Source organism: Zosterops lateralis (genome assembly GCF_965231275.1).
Source record: "Zosterops lateralis genome assembly, chromosome: 8".
In the NCBI taxonomy this organism is placed as follows: domain Eukaryota; kingdom Metazoa; phylum Chordata; class Aves; order Passeriformes; family Zosteropidae; genus Zosterops; species Zosterops lateralis.
Genome location: NC_139768.1, coordinates 10,890,991 through 10,911,879, shown reverse-complemented (window position 1 = coordinate 10,911,879; position 20,889 = coordinate 10,890,991). Strand labels below are relative to the sequence as shown.

General features: G+C 45.3%; 1 protein-coding gene across 1 annotated transcript; it reads left to right on the top strand.

Moving 5' to 3' along the window:
- Positions 1 to 4,109: 4,109 nt before the first annotated feature.
- Positions 4,110 to 20,790, top strand: DRGX (dorsal root ganglia homeobox; the record flags this gene model as incomplete). The annotated part of the gene is made up of 6 exons (XM_083867028.1): positions 4,110 to 4,143; positions 7,012 to 7,109; positions 7,335 to 7,436; positions 10,077 to 10,249; positions 10,559 to 10,671; positions 20,522 to 20,790. The coding sequence occupies 6 exons, from the start codon at positions 4,110 to 4,112 to the stop codon at positions 20,788 to 20,790; spliced, it is 789 nt and encodes a 262-aa protein (XP_083723154.1).
- Positions 20,791 to 20,889: the final 99 nt, after the last annotated feature.

The following is a 20,889-nucleotide window of genomic DNA, read 5'->3' as shown; positions in this document are numbered from 1 at the left end:
AGTCACCTTGGTCTTTATCTAAAGAAAGAACACTTTTACATTATAAATTATAAGAGTGTCCAAGCGGGACAAATCGGCAAATTTGGTTAATTGGAAAATACATTTTACTGCACATGAATTAGGGTAAAATAACCTTTTAGCTGCTAGCTTTTTTCTGTGGTCAGGTATTGAGAATCACAAGAAAGGAAGCATTTGGACATGGAAAGGCAAGAGAGCCATTTCATCAAACTGAGCTGTTCCTTGAGTTTTACAAATGATCCCCTCAAAACTCAGTGCTTCCAAGGAAAACATCCATTCAGTGATTTTGCTCAGCAGTCCAGCCCTAGGTTTTGTTTTCGTGGGTGAAAGATAAGAAAAGGTGTGTTTGTGTGTGTAGCACAGGAGCAGTTCTGCTTTAAGACAGACACCATCAGCAAAGTGTCTATCCAGAATTATACTTACTTGGACTTTGTCTTGCAGACCTAGTAACTAATATTGATGTCACAATAGTAATAACAACAGTAATAATAATAATAGTAATAAAAATTAAGTTTATGATGGAGGCTTTAAGGACTTTACATAAAAAGGTGGGTTTTTTCCTGAAATGCTGTAGCTCTCTCTGTGATTTCATTCTTGTTTTCAGTGCTTGCCTTTGGTAGCTGGATCAGAGAAACTACCAGAGAAATACTAGACATGATCCCAAACAACTCGCTGCACGTTTTTGTGGTCCCAGGTTGGCAGGACAGTGTCTGCAGCAGGGGGACACGGAGGGCCGCAGGAGCAGCTCTGCAGGCAGCCTGTCCCCGGGGAGGGCCGGGGGAGCGGGGCCGGGGTCGGGGTCGGGGTCGGGGCTGGGGGAGAGGGTCCGAGGCCGGGGGAGCGGAGCCGGGGCCGAGGGAGAGGGTCCGAGGCCGGGGGAGCGGGTCTGAGACCAGGGAGCGGTGCTGGAGCTGCGGGCGCTCTCCGTGGTGCTGAAGCGCCGCCGCCCCGGGGCTCCGTCCGCCCGCCCGCGAGCAGCACCCAGGACTCCCCAGCGCTAACTTTTAATTACGTCAGCCCCGCGTTTCGAGCATTAAAATTAAACAGACACCGAGCGGGCGAGGGGTGGGGGATTATATATTGCTTAGTTATCTCCTTGTTTTGCCGCTGCTGGTCCTTGGGAGAAAGTTGAGTCTCGACCGGCTCAGGGTTCTTCTGCTTCTATTTAAAAAGCAGCGACTTGGAGCACTTCCCCGTGCTCCATTCCGCCTTCTCCCCCTCCTGTAATACGCTGAACTTGCAGCCTTCAAACTGCTGGGGAAAGTGTGTCTTGGAGCCAAAAAAGCAATGCAGCCCCCTGACTAGATAGAGCAAGGCCTGAGAGTGCCATAATGAAGTTATTATTATTTTATTAGGGGTTCTTATGATAAAACGCTATCTCACTCATCTCTTCCTGATGTCAGAGAAGAAGGAAAAGGCACATCTGTCTCTGTGCAAAGGGATCGTACAGCACTGGCCCTTGAAAGCTCAAGAGGGAGAGACTGGCAGGAGAGATCCAGGCAGCACCTCTGGGTTATGGCCTTCTTTTTAAGGTTACTTGACCTAAAGCTTGTGCTGCTGTTTTATCGAGTGCAGTCAGAATCAGAGCATTGGTTTATGATCTTGTGTGATGATGTAAAAGCCATCTCAATTCGTAGTGTACTTTACTGCTCAGAGACTTGCCTGGATGGTGAGCAAATATCTCTGAGCAAATATCTGTTGTCAAGCAAAGATATTCCTAAAAGTGTGTGTGTAGACATGTAAACATATATAAAACAGACAGCCTTCTACATCTGTTACTACTCTGCTAAAATTGTAACTGAATGGGTAAGATAGGATCAGATCAAATCGATTTGTACCTCAAGTAAAATTAATTTTTGCCTTGCTTTGCTAAAATAATGCTCCACAGAATGGAAACGTAACTTCAACCTGAATATGCATTAGGGGAATTTCCACATCTATGCCTAATGTAAAAGACAGAGCAGGTGATATTTCTAAGGCTTATTAGTGTTTATTTAATGAGATCATATGTACAGAATCAACTTTCCAAAGACATCATCTCTTCAGAATCACTATTTCTGCACCTGTATTGCCTGTATCCATCTCTTTTGCTTTGGTATGAATGTGCTGTCTTTAAACTCCCATCAGATCTAAGAGAGCCTGTGTAGATTTGCTCGCCCTTCCTGCACAGAACATTACAATCTTTATAAAATATTAAATTTGTGTAGTCTGCCGGAGAAGCAATAGTTCCAAAATAAAATCAGCAGTCTAGACGAAACATAGACACCAGAACTTATCAACAGTTGTCTGACTTACATCTTCTGATGCATCTTGAGTGGGTCATAATACCAACTTTATTTTCAGTGGTGCATAAATTAATTACACGCATTTAATAACCAAAATATCATTATATTCCCCCTTTAATATCATAAAGGCTTTACGCCAGGGAAGCACTTAATGTGCAGGGGGCCATAACAGGCTATTATCCTTGTGTAATGCTATTACAGAACCAATTATGCGCCATTATACTTGCTTTTTTTGCAGTTTATGTGATTTGATCCAATCCCGCGTCCCTGACTTGAAAATTTCATCTGGGTACTTTAAAGTCTAATTTTCACCCGGGCTGAGGCAAGGGCCATCTCTCTCCGCTGAGCCTATGTCTCGGATGCATTTTAAAAGTAATTGCGAAGGGTCCCGCCGCATATCATTTGCAGACGGGAAGCGAGCATAAATCCAGAGACCCCTCGCTGCGAACAAAATCAAACTTTGCCGTGGTACGATCGCTTGGAAAGGCGAGGCGTGTGCAGAGCGGCCCCCCAAAAGCCATCGGGCGGCAATTACCCGGCGCTCCGGCAGCCCCGGGGTGTGGGGCAGCGCTCAGGGACACCCCGGCCCGGGGGGGACACGCAGGGGGCTGCGAGCCCCGGAGCGCCGGAGCTCGGAAAATAATGGGATTGTGTTGCTGCCGTTCACATTCCTGGCGTTTGCTGAGAAATGACGGTTTTTTTCTTTTCATCCTCTCCACCCCCCCCCCCCTGCTCTGCACACCACGTGGGCCATTTGTAGGGCCCAATAGACCTATCCAAGTTACTCACTGTAGACAGCGCTGGAAATAATCAGATTAAGGCCAATTATGCGTGAGATTATAAAGGCAAGTGCTGAGAGGCAGAGCATGCTGTAGACAGATATAAAGACATCTGGCCACTTCCAGAACTCCACAGAGCCCTTCTGTCTCTGCAGCCAACAACTCTCAGCGCCTTATTCTAAAGCAAAACACCCCCAAACCTTACCGGTGATTTTTACTTCTGTTCGGTTTAGGTATGGATTACTGTATTCATGTACCTTCTGGATTGTTTTTTGTTTATTTGTTTTTAATATGACAGCATATAAATTTGAATTGTTGTTTGGGTTTTTTTTTTCCTTGCGGAGGACATTGTCACCCAGTATGTTGGATGCTTTAAAAAGAAGGCAGCTTTTAGGTTTTATTGCAGTTTCATTTAGGCAGAACAATTTAGATTTTCTTTTAAACCGATCAATCTTACCTACAAATATTTTCTTTCTTTATGTAACTATTTGCTCCATAAAGGAATATTTGAGATAGATAGACAGATAGATGGATAGATAGATAGATAGATAGATAGATAGATAGATAGATAGATGGATGGATGGATGCATAGCTAGGAGAACAAGAGAGCCACAATCTGCTATTCTGGGCAGAAAAAAAAAAACAACAAAGTTTTGCTGATTCTGATTACTGTACACCAGCCATGGAGTTTTCTGCCTTTAGCATTTTTAATTCATGGCACAGGGTTAGACACTAATTTCTCTTCTTCCTCTGGGATGGGCTTTAGGGTTATGGATGAGTTTCTTTAGGTGTTTTCCTCTGGCTCTTCACCTGTTCTGTTCTTTCCCTCTGTGTCCTCAGGTCTGCAGGAGTCACCCCGGCGGCGGTCGCGGTGCCGGACTGTGGAGCTGGTGCCGCTCCGCCGGTGCGGGGGGTTTGCGGGAGCCCCGCGTCCCACGGGCTGGCCCCGGTGCCGGTGCCGGTGCCGGTCCCGGCCGCCGTCGGGCTCGCAGCTGCGAGCAGCGGGCGCCCACCGAGCCGCAGGGCCATGTTCTACTTCCACTGCCCCCCGCAGCTAGAGGGTGAGTGTTGTCGCACAGAGGTGTGTAAGTACAAGAGCTGAACTTGGAGTTGTCTGCGGGCGCGGGGTGCGCTGGGGACGGGAGGAGAAACTGCCACCGAACTTGCGCCGCGACTGTCATTGTCACAGATACATGCTGGGATAAGATGCACATTTATAGAGACAACTAAGTAGCATCCTTTTCCTTAAGAAAATACAACCCTATCCCCTTCCCCCCTCCTCCTAGCGTTCCCCTCTTGTCACAGGAAGGAAAGAAGGATTGCATGATTTTTTTTTTTTTTTTTTTAATTTGATTCCTGCTGGAAAGGGCTTGGTTTCACACCCCCATCCCCGTCATTTTGCCACCTGCCTCCCCTCTGTGGATAGTGATCCCGCAGTTGAGCCTCGGGCTAAGAGAGAGATGCTTTTCTCCCCTCCCAGCACAGATGTTGGTGTCATGGCTGTAATCGGGACACTTTCAGGACGTGGTCACGCCTCCTCCCTCCAGCCAAAGGGACTGCATAAATCTTTAATGCTATTTTACAAACATTCTGTGGGAGGATGGGGAAAAAAAATGAGGTACATCAGAAGAGAAAAAAAAAAAAAAAGGCGGAAAATAAATATTTGGGAGGATGTTTGTTATTGGTCAGAGACTTTTAAATTTATTATTATTATTATTAGTAGTAGTAGTAGTGTTGTTGTTACTGATTTCCTATTTAAAAAACTGGCAGCCTTGAGGATTTCCCGGTGGTGTCCCCCCCGCAGATGCGCAGGCCCCGCTGTCCCCTGTCGCTCCGGCCGCTGCCCGCAGTGCTCGGAGCATCCCCGGAGCCCCCGCCGGGCTGTCCCGCCGTGCCCGAGCTCTGCCCGCGGCTGCTCGGCGGGCAAAGCGACCCTTCCCCGGAAAATCCCCCTGCCCGACCACCCCGCTCCTCGCACGGGCATCCCCCGGCGAGGAAAGGGCTTTCCCTGCGGCGGCGCTGGCAGGAAGAAGTGGTCCAGCGGTTTCATCCCACTTCGGGGGAGGGTCAGCATCTCTTTGAACGCGGCTTCCCAGGGCCAGCGGAGCCAAGCCGATCTGTGTATCCCGGCTGGAATATTCGCTCCGCAAAGTTTTTTCCAGGCGGGACAGGGGAGCCGGGCTGGGCAGGACAGTGCGAGGGTCCCTCCCGCCGGTGCCGCCGAGCTCTGAGGCGGCTTTGTTTGCTTGTTTTTGGCAGACAGCTTGGGAAACGCGCTCTTGTTTTTGCTTGTTGGTTTGTTTGCTGTGTGTTTGTTTCTCCGGTGCCTGTGTTTGGCGGCCCGAGAGCGGGAGCGGCCCCGCAGGCTGCAGCCTCTCCCGGCCCCTCGTTCTCCCGGCTCGGGCACTGCGGGGCGGGGGAAGGGGCGAGCTGTCCTGCCCAAGGGCGAAAACAGCGATGGGCATCACAAGTGAAAAAAAAAAAAAAAAAAAAAAAAAAAAAAAAAAATATATATATATATATATATATATATACACACCTCCGTCCAAAGCCCCCCACCCACCCATCACAGAAAGGCTCTGCTCGGGCAGCGTTTGGGCAGCCGGGGAGGGCCGGGGCCGCAGGGAAGAGACCGCGCTCTGGGCGCCACCAGGACAGTGTTTTATTCTCTGCTGAGCCCCTCCCAGGCCCACATGGGGTGAGGTCTGTGCGAGGAGAGGGCTCGGGGCCGTGTTTATCTTCTAAATGATGCTGCAAGATGAGCGGTGACCTCCAGCTCCCGGACCCCAGGGGCAGCTCTGCCAGGGGGGTCATGGGGACACCCAGCAACGCTTATGGGGGTTTAGTACTTTTCTGTTCCGTGAGGGTTTATTTTGGCTTGGTTTGTTTGCGGGTTTTGGTTTGGGGTTATTATTATTATTTTTTTTTTTCTGGTTTGGGGTTGGATTTTTCCCCCCTTTGGTTAAAGTTTTGAGTGTTTTTTTTTGGTCAGTTTCGTTTTGTTTGTGTTTTTTTTTTTTTTTTTTTTTTTTTTTTTTAGTTGTCCGCGAACAGAAAGGGAGTGACACATTTCACCACGGGCACGCAGGGATGATGTGTTGTGGCTGGGGGAGGCAGGAAGGCCAGGCTCTGCCCCATGGGACACGGTTGGCATCCCGGTGGCCCATCTGCCCTGTCCCGTTTATCTGGGGACAGAAAAACCCGCGATGCCCTCCAAAGCCGGTCGGGGAAGGGCAGGGTGGCCTCCTCCAGCCCCGCTGCCCCTCCCGGCCCTTCAGCCGGGCCGAGCCTGTGGGGCCGGGCTGTACCGAGCCCGTGGGGCCGGGCTGATGGCGCCTGTGGGGCCGGGCTGTACCGAGCCCGTGGGGCCGGGCTGATGGAGCCCGTGGGGCCGGGCTGATGGAGCCTGTGGGGCCGGGCTGATGGAGCCTGTGGGGCCGGGCTGTACCGAGCCCGTGGGGCCGGGCTGATGGAGCCTGTGGGGCCGGGCTGTACCGAGCCCGTGGGGCCGGGCTGTGCCGAGCCCGTGGGGCCGGGCTGATGGAGCCTGTGGGGCCGGGCTGTACCGAGCCCCAGGCCCGCGTTCCCCTCCAGCAGCCGGGGCCGAGCCCTGTGGGGCCGGTCCGGTGCGGGGACAGGAACCCGCCAGCGGGGCCCTCCTCGGCCGGGCAGGGCCTTCCGCAGACGGGCACGGCCTTTGCCCGCTGTCGTCCACACGCTAATGTCAAAGCTTCGTCTCTGCGTCCTTTAAAGCACAAATGGCCGGACAAATACTCTTTCCCGGGACGGGGTGAGCCCCGGGCCGCGGGGATGGGGCAGCGCTGCCCGCCCGAGCGGCCCCGGGCCCGGCCCTGTGCCCACAGGACCCTGTGGCCGCCCTGTGCCCGGCCCGATGCCCACAGGCCCCTAACGCGGCTCTCGGCCCGCAGGCACGGCCCCCTTCGGAGGACACTCCGCCGGAGACTTCGACGACGGGTTCCTGCGAAGGAAGCAGCGCCGCAACCGCACCACCTTCACCTTGCAGCAGGTAGGACCCTCTTCTGCCTGCCCCTGGCCTCCCCTTGCACCCGCTGCCCGGTGCTTGCTGCACCATCCTCGCTCCCTGTTTCCCCGTGCCCGCTCCCAGCTCCTTCTGTGCCAGCCCCATCCTGCCTGCCCCGTTTTTCTCATCCCTGCCTGGCAGACACCCCTGTGGGGCGGCCGGAGCCCCCACGGATCCCTCACGGATCTCTGCTCTCTTTCTCTCCATCAGCTCGAGGCCCTGGAAGCCGTTTTTGCTCAAACGCACTACCCCGATGTGTTCACTCGGGAAGAGCTGGCTCTGAAAATCAACCTCACGGAGGCCAGGGTGCAGGTAAACATCCTGGGGAATTGCTTAACTCGGATATTCAAACTGGCAAACTTTTTTTTTTTTTTTTTTAATTTTTTTTTTATTTGACATCATGACTGCAGAGTGCACATTTGGCCAAAGAACGCAAATGAAGACGATCTGTCATTTTCATGATGCACTTTAATAACATCAACATAATGTGGAATATTAGATTAGGTTGATTAATCGGTCATTCATAATTAACTAGTGATAATGTTCTACACTAATTTGTCCGCGTCTCCAAGGTACTAAATTACATCAATGCACATCCATTTCCTTGCTTTTGGAGGGGGGGCGTGGTGCAGAGAAAAGAGCTGAGACGTGATTCTCCAAAGCAACTATGACCACTGTCGAGCAGTGGGGTTAGTCAACTGCAGGGAGCCCGGCTGCCAGGAAAAAAGCTTCTGCACCTCTTCGACTTTTCTGCCCTTTGCCTTCTTTCTAAACACTTAATTTAGGCAGCTAAAGAGCCTGCAGAGCAATTCCCACACCTTTAATATGATCCAATAAATACCATTAGCCATGATTACTCTTTCCACGGACACACTTTTTCCAGCCCTTCCTTTCTTCCTTCTCCTCACCTTTTTCCTTGGTTTTATTTTTTTTTCTTTTTTCCATGTGTCTGTTTTTCCATATCCAGTCCATACTTATGTGTACATGCTCTGCTAAGAGAAGCAGTCCTGCAATTGTCAGAGATGGATCCCTATAACTCTTCAGGCATCCACCACAGAGTTGCAAACCATTTTTTGAACAATTATGCATTCATTTTTATTTATGGGGCTTTTCTGCACGCTGTTCTTCTATTTTTATTTTATTATTTTTTTTATTTAGGTGCTTGGGGTTAAGACTATGCAAAGATCTAATTGTAGGAAATATAATAGCTTGCCTTTTGTTCCCTAGGGTCATGTTAGTATCTCTTAAAACCCAATGGCTGAAGAGAGATAATGGAATTCACCACAGTAAATTGGGGATTGTAAACAAATTATTTCTCCTATAATCAGATTATGTGATCCTGATTATTAAATCTGAACATGAATCATTGGTCATATGTGGGCAAATTAAACTGATTATTATTTGGAAATGAAAATCTCCTTTTACCACTGCATTGTAGGTACTGGCTTAAAAAAATAATAAAAAATGCCATTTTGGCTATTGGTGCCTAAAGACTGAACTGCAAATTGAGATAAATGGGACAATTATTGAGCATTCAGAAGTGGAAGATCATAACTTCTTCCTGAAAGGTGCAAGGGTGAGATAGGGGTGGTGACAATTAGATTGCTGAGGACTGGTGTTTAGCCTTGTTGTTGGCTATTATGCAAACAGACAATAGATGCAAGCATTTGTTTAGCCTGCTTTCATGCAGGGACATGGGGAAACACAGAGGATGGGAGATATGTTTACATTTATACCCCTTGCTCATTCAAATATGATTAATGTGCTATAAAGCAGAGTCTTAATCGAAGATGATGTTGTCAAACAATAACTAAATAGGGAAATAAACGACTTCATCATGCTCTTTCCTCAGAAGCAGGCAAACTGTCAGTGCAAAGTCATTAAAATATGATAATGAAAAATAGCTCAATTAAATATTGTTATAGCTGTGACCTTCATTCAATTAAGACACAAGAAAGTGTCTGCATTTTGCTTTGCATTTAACTGCTCTAAATTTAGAATATAGATAAAATCATTATTCAATGTTTGCTGATACATGCAATTAAAAGGCAGCTAACTAAAATGGAATTGGAGAAGAAGAATAATAACAATCTCGCCTATACTTGAATTCATGTATTAAAATGTGGATTTCCTGACCTCAAGAGAGGCTTGGCATTTTCCACCTCAAACATTGTTCTTTCAGCATATCAGCTGCAAGGTTAATAGAAAAAAAAAAAGTTTTTAGACTAATAGGCAAAAAAATCAAGAATATGAGTATTTGTTTTGCATATGGGGAAAAAATGTTTTGGAAATGGGTGTTCTATTCTGAGGTCCTAGTGTGGCCTGAGGTGGGGGCAGTGGCATGACCACATTATTAAACTGCAGAATAATGTTCCAGAATTAGTACCTATCAGCTTTTGAGTCCTCTGAAAGCAGACTGGGAATGAGAGAAAGAACAGCCAGTTTCAGCTCTCTCCAGAAAATGGGCTGGATGAGATGGCCAGATACACACCTTTTCATTTCTGACCTCTCTGATTCTAGCAGATTTAAAGACTTATATATGTTTTCATCACAATGCTTAGATATGTATTTAACACCGTCCCTATAAAAAGGCTTTTAGATGTGTTAAAGCATAGAAATCAGTGAGAATTCAATGTGTTCATAAAGGCTTGCATGTGATTAAATGCTTTTCTAACTGGCACAGTAATATCAAAAATATTACTTTTAAAATTTTTGTTGTGAAATGTGTTTTGAATGTCTTTAGACATTTCTGGCTTGTTTTCCAGACACAGAAATATTACAGATACAAATGTAATCATAGGACTCAACCAGAACAGCGATGGGGATACAAAATAAGAGGAAGGTTTAGCCAAGATACTAAATGGCAGATTTCACTAGAGTAACAATTTACAATATCCTTGCTTCACATTTGGCTAAACATGGATTTCACCTAGGATTGCTCTCCTGCTCCAGGTGTGGTTCCAAAATCGAAGGGCTAAATGGAGAAAAACAGAGAGGGGTGCTTCTGACCAAGAGGGCTCTAAGGAAACCATGGCTGAGGTGGCACCTCCTGCGAGGAATTTAAATTCCCCTTCTCCAGCAGATCAAACCAGGAATAAAAAAGAGGGTCTGGAGATCCAGCAGAGGTAAGAGTAATAGATTATTCTATCAGCTGTCTGTCTGTGGGGCAAGAATGCCTCCTATGTGTGTATGTGCATACAGATTTCCTGCTATGCCTTGACCTACAGGTATCATCTTTAGAAAATGAAGTGTTTCTTGTGCAATCCACTGTTCCCTGTGGAGATGCTGAGAAGCTGGTGGCTGTGGGAGACTGATGTTGCCCAGCCTGGGTCACATCTTGTTGGCTGCTGAGACACCAATGTGTTTGTGTGCATGCACAAATGGAATCAGCTGGTTCTGGTTTTGTAAGGAAGTTGTTTTCTCTTCTCCATCAGCCTGAGCCGATCAGTGGGTCCTACAGGACCTTTCTTCCCTTCCTGCCTGCCGGGGACTCTTCTCAACACAGCCACCTATGCACAAGCTTTATCCCACGTCGCCTCTCTAAAAGGTAAATTACTTTATTTAACTTTGGGGTAAGCTCAAAGAGCATCCCTTTCCAGCTAAGTGGCATGGTTCCACTGCCCTCTGTGGGGAAACCTTTGGGAAATGGTGAATTCCTCTTTCTGTTTAGATTGGTAGTAATTGCACTGACCAATGCTGCACGTACCAAAGTGAGTCTCCCATTGTATCTCATAGCATCATTTGTGGCAAAACTCCTTCATTTTACTCTGACAGATACTTTTTTGTGAGGTCAGGTTTTCTCTCAAGAAGTAAGTCATTGTAGGGTTTGCTCCTTTAGAGTTTTTGTTGCATATGCTTTTTTTAAGAGTTAAATTTATTCTAATAAATTAGTTATATACATCCTTTTGCATTATGTAGTACCTGGCACCATTACTGATGCCTCATCCGCTCTTTGCATGTGGTTTCCTTTGCAGTGCATTTCTGCATAATCCAGACCTTTCTCTTCTTGGACAGTAGGTCCCCTTTGAGAACTTGAATAAAGCATGTTCCTGGGGACAGACGGGGGGGATATAAAGTAATTCCTCATTACCTGAGACCCAGGCTTCAGCAAGGGTACATCCCGTGTCTATATACTTTCAGTTTCCAAAAAGCAGCAGTATGCATCTTTTAAAAATAAATCACCTACTCATCCATTAGCTGTTCTTAGTCTAACAATTTATAAGACTAAGGGTGTAAGCAGGATGAATTCAATTTATAGATTTATGGGATGCAAAGCCTCATAGCAGTGCCAAACACAAAGAGGCACATACATTTACTCTGCGTCCCGATGTGCTGCAATAACTTGTGAGGAAAGTTTCTCAGTTAAAGACCCCCCCACTATAAAGAAGAATGTTCTCAATACATCTCACTGTATTCTCTGGATGTCTCATGCTCCTTGTATTTCCAGTTAAATCAGTGCTGCCAGGGTATATTCCTGAAGCAAATGATTGGAACTTCTGAGTTGTGTGTTAAGTCCTGCTTCCTGCACCTCCTTCCCTCCTGTCCTTCAAAAAAAGCTGAAACCAGACACACCACACAGTTACTGCTCTTTGGTAGGTGGGAAACCTGGAATTCTGAATCAGGAAATGACACAGAGGTGTGACCTGAACCCTAAAACTTTAAGGTTTATTATTGCCTGTAAGTGGGCAGCAGCTGTTTGAAGTGCCTGAGTCCTCTTGATCTCCACCCTGTCCAGTGTTGGGGTCATGAATTTTGGCTTTTTCCATTGGGCAGGAACAGCCTCTCTGGAGTAGGTACAGCTGAAATCTTTCAGGCAAAAAAAATGTTCATTGATAAATGTAGCCCCAGACAGGTTGAAAAGTGTGGGAAAAGGGTTGTGTTCAGTGAATAATAAAGGGGTTTTTTTCTTAAAGTTTACATTCAAACATTTTCAAAATTAAATGCATCAATATGTGTTTTCACTTGTTTCATATTTACATGTAGCTGAATTTTAAGAAAAAATTACCCAAATAAACAAAGCCAAGCAAAATGAAGTAAAAAAGATTAAATAATTGTTGTGACGGGTCGGTATTTTTAGCTAGTTGGTTTTTTGTTAGTTTGGGGTTGGATTTTTGTTGTTGTTGTTTTTGTTTGTTTATTTTTAGTTTTATTTAGTTGGAAGGCTTCCTGATATTCTTTTCTTTGATTTTACAGCTTAGCCACTAAATTGAGAATCTAATAATTTGCTCTTTTTTCCTTGATTGAAGTTTTACAGCCCAGGGGGAGAAAAAGTTCTATTTCTGAATCTTTGGTAGATATTAAATAGTCAGTTGTGCAGACTAAGAGACAGTGTCCCTGAAAATCTGGTCCCAAATGTAAATAGAGACTTTTTTATTTATACAATTTGTAAAGGAATGTCCAATTATCAGATGCCTGCATATTGTCTCGGTGAATGTTGTCAGTTACACATGCAGTTCATTCCTGAAATGTCTGTTTTATATTTCCTGCTTGGCACTAGAAATCTCCAGGTACATGCAAGGGGACTGGGATAAAGTAGTATATTTTGATTTTATGAAATCCAGATTTGAGCATCTGCGTATCGTACCAGGAGCTGCCTGTGCCTGTCAGCGTATTGTTATCCTTGCAAGGAGCTGGTAGTCTGAGCTGCTGCTTTGAGGGGAGCTCTTTTTCTTCTGCTGCCAGCTCTGCTTCTAGGTCTTACTAATGTGAAATTCTGGCTTTGAGGTTAAGGGGGAAGAACTTACTGTTATATGAGGGACCAAATCTGATATGTACAAGCGGAGAATATTTGTAACATCTTTCTTGTGGTATTGATACGTGGAGCATTGTGACCTCCTTCCTTGGCTCATCTCCACAAGTTCCTCTTTCCCCACTTCTCCAAGAGTAATTCACTTGGGCTGGGGTAGGGCTGTGCACAGCAGTCACTGAGCTTTGTCCTGTTAACTGGTGACCAGGACAATCTCTAGAGCTTCTGAGTGGAACAAAGGTGTCACAAGCCTAACACACAGTTTGTTATCCCTTGGTATGGAAACTCCAAGCTCATTTAAAGCAATGTATTTGAGAGCACAATCAAGCTCATCTATCTGGAGGAAAAGATAATGGTTGTGGGAAGGAAGGAAAGGATAGGGAGAGACACAGTGTTCACAAAACCTTAATATGACTGTCTTTGTCATATACTCGCTTCAGTTTGCTTGACTCTCCCTTTTCATTTCCATTTGAGACAGGAGCTGTGTGCATGTATATGTATATGTATAATAGTATATGTTCGTATACATATTAATTAAGGGACCTAAGCTTCTCCCTTGAAAATCAAGTTGCATTTTGCTGCAGAAATTATGCCAGAACCCTGCCACAGTCAGTCTGTAAGCATAGGACTTTATGTCACACAAATCCCATAAAACTCAGCACAGGGCATAAAGTTATGAGCTGTTTGGTTTTTGGATTGCTTGGATAAGGGAAAATCCAGCAAATAGAAACGTTTCCAAAATTTTGCAAGTTTTATTAAAGACTGAAATGATTGAGAGGTCCTCCCAGTATTTGTCTTGTTCCAGCCATGCTTTGAAACTACCAGGAATTCTCTGCGCTTTTGAAAGCAAAATAGTTGCTCCAGAATCAAAGCATTATTTCACTATGAAAGGATGCATGACCCTGCTTTCTTCTATGCAAGTGTCAAACCAAATGCAGCTCCTCTATGACGATCTTGTAAATAGATATGTATTCCCACCATTGGTTGAACAGTCCTGGCCAGTAAAACGAATCATATTTTTCAGTGCAGCCATAAGAGCTGCCTGCAAAAAAAATGAGCACTCTCAGCACATCAGGTTCTACTAGGAAGTGTAGGTTGTTTTCTTATTCTTTTGAGGAGACAAGATGTGCTTTGTTGGACTTGTGAGCCAACACTTTGCTGGTGTCAGTGAATAATATTTGACTGATGCTCTAAAAGGAGACAAAATCAATACAGTGAGTAACAAGTGATGATGGTGATGTAAGTAATTAATAATTATTTTGTGCTCTCAGGGACCATTTTCATTCCGTCATCTGAGAGTTCTCCATCTTTAGTAAAAAACCTAATACCTCTCTTTCTCTGACTTTGCTTGGCTCCAAACCCAGGTTTCCAAAGCTACATAAAGTGCTTAGGTCAGAAGGTTCTGGGATTTAATTTGTAGTATAAGGATGTAATAGTTGAGGGTGAAGTTGGTCTACAAGAGACAGGAAATCTCAAGACAGCCTAGTCTGGGGCAGGGACTAAACCTGCAACTTTGCTTTTAGAAAGACTGAAGTGCTCATTAGGCTTGCCTCATGTGGCTCTGGACTCCACATGTGCCACTTCTAGGATATGGGGATATTGTTGGAGCATGAGACCAAGTCTGCTCTGATGAATGAGAAGAAAGCTATTTTCCCTAAGCACTATGCCCCATGAACTCTGCTGTCTCTGAAACTGAGATTTTTTCCCATCAAAGTGAGGATATTGACACCACAGGATGTTCTGTTAATAGGATGGGCTGGCTATTCTATGCAAAGAAAACTGTTATTCAGAATATAGACTTTTCTAGAGAAGAGTATTATCACTGGACAGTTTTTCTGTGTTTCTACCAAATGTTCTCTGTTCTGTAATACAACAGCCCTTTTCCTGTCTCCTGTCTCTCTGAAGTTTGACACATTGGAGGCTGTAGTCAGTACCAAGCATCTGTTAACTACTGTATCATCTCCCTATGTACTATTCTGTGAGGAAATACAATTCCTCATTTGAAAAGTTAGCACAACATCATAATTTCTGGGGTATACAATGTTTCCTACTTCAGGGGTTTAATACTTCACCGCTGGCAATACTTAGGAAAAAGGTTGACTCACAGAGATGAAATTTCTTTGAATTTTTTCTCTGAAATTGCCCTGATTTGACAACTATGCTACTTCATTGTGGTGACTTCGACAGTTCCATGATCCTCCAAGATGAAACACTTACTGTAAGCCAGGCATCTGCAGTCCATTTAGTAGATTTAATTGCAGACCTCAAAGATGAAGGGAAAATACTTGTTTTATTTATGGGCTGTAAAACTATAGAGTCATCTGGAGAAGGTAGTGCTCTGTGCAGAGAGAGACCTCAAAGTACCTTCTTAATGGATGGCAGCATGAATGCAATTCATTAATGCAGAAGATGTTATTAATGGGTGTAAACAAGAATCTCCGTTTTTTAGCGGATGTGTTCTACCGTTCTGGTGGCTGAGGCCAAGAGTGTGTCTGTTACGTTCCGCTGAAATTTCCCCAGACCCCATGATGAGTGAAGTGTATGAGGAGAGAAATAATTACACTTGCCAGGGAATTACTTTCATAATTCACCCACAGCTCTGCTCTGTACAAGTTATAGCTCAGTTAGTTTTCACGGCACCTCCACACCACTGATAGAGGAGCATGACTGCATTATGCACATCCAAATGGGTATTGCAGGGCACTGGTGATTAGGGTCTTTTATGGTTTGCTGCTGCTGTGGTTGCTGTTCATATAAGGGAGGCTTAATTGCAATATCCAGGGAAAAAACCTACAACATAACTAGAACTGCCTGTCCATTACATTTCAATTTCTATTATGGAAAGATGAAGGGAGTTTTCCCAGTTCCATTGGGCAATTCCCATTGGCAACCCTACAAAAGAAGTGTTCAAGGACCTAACTCACCCTTGAACTGCTGATTTACTAGATCAAAGCTCCATTGTTTACTGTAAGACTGGGGAATGGGAATAAAACTCTTGGGGTCCTTTATTTTCAGTGTCATTCTTGATTATGGACTTACTGACTTTTCTCATGTAGCATAGTCAATATATTAAGTGGGTTTGTTTGGCATTTTTCCTAGTTTATCTTAAACTCTGACTTCAGAGAATCTAAAACATTTCTTTAGCTTGCTGCAGATGCACACACGTTGGGAAAATTATTTTGATTCCCATCACAGGTCTCCAGCTCTAGCACTGCCTTACCTCACAGGTAGAGAGTTTTGGTCTTTTTCACAAATACTAGGAAAACACCGGTACTTGGAGCCCTAAGATCCATGGATAGGAAATACGTGCAGTCTTGTTCCTCTGGGACAAATCTTGGTTAGGTTAGTTGACCTTGGCTGGGCAGGGGTTCCTGTTGATGATGTTGCTGAGCTGACAGTTTTCAAAGCACTGGTTCTGTTCTCCCAGCCTTTTTGTGGGCTTTGCTGCCAGCCTTCCTGCCCTAACAGGCAAGTCCTGGCTTTTGATTTTTTTTTTTCCCAAAGAGTGCTATTGGCACAAATAAAGGAGGATGAAATCCTCCAATTCCAGTGTTGAGTTATTTAGACAAAAAGGCACCTGGCGATAGAGCAACTGAGCCAGATCATCAGCTCTTTGTTGTTTCCACTGGGCATATAAGGGTCACAGCCAAGGAGATGTGAGATTATAAGGTTTGGACTCTGCTGTCACCTCTGAAGTGTTCTTCCAGCCTCTGGGCTGCACAGGGTACCTTCCACATTTCTCAGTGGAAGAAGAAACCATCTAGTAAAATTCCTGCAGCCTTGAGGCTAACCCAAATTAAACTGGGGCCATCTGATGCTTCTCCATTTCAGGACTGAGTTCATGGCTTTCTTGTTCTGAACTTCCTGATGCAGAGCTCAAGAAGATTTGGATAAAGCCACTTGTATGTTTCCTGCTTTTGACTCAGGCTTTAATAGACAGAATGTTGGTGTCATCTCTGATGTGTAAGAGGGAGCTCCCTTTGAATCAGCTCCCACTGGTAATCAACACTGTGAACCTGAGGTTGTTGTTGACCTTCCAGTCCTTATGAAAGGGATTAGAGCTGAAGAAAACCAATGTGATGACTATGAGAAGATAACAATAATTAAATCAAACGTAATATTTTCTCTGAAAGCTAAACAGCATGCATTGATATATGAGGATTTTAAATGGGATTTTTTCTCTCCTTCTCTCTATGTTGGGTTGTCATTCAGCTGTCTATATCAAATGCTGATATACACAAATAATGAAAGAGGAAAGGCATGTGGGGTTTGCCTTTTGGAAAGACTACCTATTAAATTCTTTAAGCTCTTGACTTGAAACACAAAATGCATATGTAAAAACTTATATTATGTATCAGCATGTGCCCCACTCCTATCCCTCTCCCACCTGAAACTGAACGATGGAACTGCACAAAAGAGTCCACAGCGAAAAATGTAGATCAAATATTGTTACAATTTAAATGTGATGTTGGCAGAGACAAGACAAAACTAATTTAATTTTTCCTGTCAGTCTCTGTAGTAGATCAATTAAACTGCCAAGTGGATCAAATATTTCAGACTGTATTTATTACATTAAGTATTTATGTTCAGGCTGGGCATTTCAAGTATGATCTCATATAGGAATAGAAGGAGGTTCAGATCAATCCAGCAGAATTTGCTGTAAGTTAATGGAAATCTAATTGTGTATTTTAATTTTGTGTACAGGAGGCAGCAAGTTCCTGAAAGAAAGCAAACAATACCCTGTCCATATTGCAGCAACTTGATACAAATCTTGTTAAACTAATCTCAGATTGTCACAGATGTTGGTGGGAGCTGGATCAAGATCTAGGGCTGACAGCTGTACCCTCACTGATTTTGATGGGAGCTGGATGCCTGAAGTCCTCTGAAGATTCAAAATAAGTAGGAACAATTCCTTCCTTTCCCACTGTGGGCTCAAGGCTATTGCAATAAGATGTTAAAAATCACTGCTGCCTGCTATATATGAGTGTCTCTTTCTTGGTCAGTGTCACTTTTCTGGAGATTATGGGCTGACTGACAGGCAAGTGGAGACCTTGGAGTGTCCCATTGTTGGTATTGGCTTTGTGCTGGCAAAGTCCAGTAAATTTCACTGGACTTATTATCTGCAAATTCAGGTGATTGTAAGGTAGAGTCAACCTTCTTTACAACATACATTAAAAAGGAACAGGGCTAAATTCTATTCTCTATTCTAGCTGGACCCGGGACCAAATGATGCTTTTTACTTTACTTTATTTCATGTGTGATATGTTTGCAAGTATTTTAACCTCAGTGAAAATGAAAGAATGGTTTATGGGTGAATTATTGCTAGAGATAGCTTAGTTTCCACCACAGGTAACTGCACCCTCAGGTTGCAGAGCCACTAGGTAATATCAGGACTAATTATTAAGCAAAGAGCTTAGGCTGGTACTGAATACTGATAAATATTTTATTCCTCTAACAGCGGAATGAAAATTATTCTTAGGGGACTGAGCTGATTCCTGCTTTTTTGAAAAGGGGAAGACTGCTTTCCACTTCTCCCCACCTCTCACTAAGCAATGTCTGTGCCCAGTCCTGCATTAGGCACCAGAGGCCAGCCCTCCCCTCAGCCTGGGAGCTGAACAGCTGTGTTAGAAAGCCTCATTCAGTTTGTGCTAGAAAGCAGCAGAGCAAAGGCAGTTGATGCTCCTGCAGCCTCCCGGCTCCCCTGTCTCTGAGTAGAACCTGAAGATAGTGGGACTTGGTGCAAAAGACCTGCTGCAAACTGCAGGGACTCTGAAAGGACTCTCCTCCCTCTTGTTAAAACAGTGGCTGTGATTCAACAGGGCAAAAAGTGACATTATGAGCATGGCTGGTGGTAGGAAAAACTGTAAGTTGTGCTACTGAGTAGATTTTATTATAAACCCTCCTTCTGACCTGCTCAAAACAGCCACAGAATTCAAGATAGAGCTTCCTAGAGCTAAAAGCAAAAGAAGCAGAGGATTTTAGTCAGGTGCTGAAACTTGCTTGTGCTTAAATGCCTGGACCTGTGGAAATGTTGGTCTGCTAATCATATGGTTTATCAGAGAAGTATTACAAGAGAAAAGGGATCTTTCCATTTATATTAATAAGCTGTCCTTTGTAGATGCTGTTTTTTGAAATACAAAGAATACTTTTTCCTGAGTATTACTGGCAACCACAATTGCTGTGGAGAAGTCTTGCCAACATCTTAAAAACAAACAACTGGCTGCTTTCATTCCTAGCAGATGAGTGCTGACCCGTTGCTACCAAGAACAGAAGTGTAAAACTCTGTAGGTTATTAGTTCCATCACTTAGTCATGAGCCATTTAACTCAAATATTAACTGCAGAAATTAAAGCAAGTCCTTGGCTTGGAAAGATCAGGGGAAGATACTGCATCGTGTCAGGATGTGTGTCACTGGGCTGTTTCTTGTTGGAAGGTAGCATACCAGCAAAAGACAGGCTTTTGCCAGGGGTGCACATGAGGATGTGGAGTTGGTGTGGCTTCTAAGACCCCGGAAAAATGGTGACTAGTGGTGTCTGGTTTTTTAACCAGAGAGTAAATTTCAGGAATAGCTCAGCCATCCCACCCTGCATCCCCATCCTACTCCTCTGACACATTCAATAGATGCCTCTAAGCTGGGTACCAGTGTGGCTTTTTGGATGGGCTGCATGTCCTGTCAAGTGATCGACCTACACTTCCAGGTGTGCTTGTTTAGGAACTGGCCCAAGCTCCAGCATTATCAGAGAGAAACCAGAATTGAAGCCTGCAGTGTTCCGTCACAGGAAGACAGCTGGTAGAGTGAGGACTGCCTCTGTCAGTGGGTTGCAGGGAAGATTTTGGCTTCAAGAGAGAGGAATCACTTCATCTGCTCTCCACGGTTTTCTTGCCTTCATGTTTCCCAAATGCCAGGGTAGAAATGCTCTGGCCCATCTCTCCTCATGGGACTCTTAAGCTGTATCACAGCAGCAACTTTAGGTAGCCTTGGCTCACTTCTGGAGGCCATTCTCTTTGAGGTGTCACCCTTAAGCAGCACAGACATTGAATTGGGTAAAGGTAGAACAGACTCTTGCAGGTAGACATAGTGCCAGTAGTTGGCAGGGGCCTGGCCAAGGAAAACTATCTCATTTTACAGTGAGGTAAGAGAAAGTCGTCATAATATTTTCATCTTTCTCTCTGCTGTAATCTTTCAGGCAAAGATAAGTGACAGGACTGCTACACTCACTCACCAAATGCTGCTGCCCACATTGATCAGGCTCAGTGTGCAGGTGCAGGGCAGGGGACATCTCCAGCATGGGGCTGATGGCAGCCACAGAACAGCAGCTTGATATGAGAGGAAGGAATGAGCTGAGCCTTGCTTATGAGGAAATCTCATGCGCGATCTGAACTTCACTGCTCACTTCTGTCTGTATTTCCCTCATGCACTCTGTCACCCTGGATGACTCACAGTGTAATATCCTTCTTACAGAAGGATCAGCAGGACAGGATATGGGTTTTCAGCACTAGTGATCCAGAAGACACCTGTGTACTCACTAAAGGTCAATGTACCCACTTAAAGTGAACCCCACCTCCGTCCTCTTCAGACTAACCATGGAGAGAAGAGATGGTCTCCATGCTCTTCCCCAGCAGTGACGTTGCCTTCTCTCCTTCCTCCCCAGGGAGCCCTCTGTGCTCGTGCTGTGTTCCCGACCCCATGGGCCTCTCCTTCCTGCCCACCTACGGCTGCCAAAGCAACCGCACCGCCAGCGTGGCCGCGCTGCGCATGAAGGCGCGTGAGCACTCGGAGGCCGTGCTCCAGTCTGCCAACCTCCTGCCCGCCGCCAGCAGCAGCCCCACTCCTCCTCCTGCCAAACCCGGCCCTGAGGGCAGCCAGGACAAGCAGCCCTCTCCAGCCAAGGAGCACATGGAAGGGGAGAAGAGCGTATGAGACCGGAGTGGTGCTGGCCCCGCGGCTCAGGGCGGTGGCTCTGCCATGGGGTGAACTGCAGTGGGGCCGTGCCCAGTGGGACGTCATGAGGCCACCAGG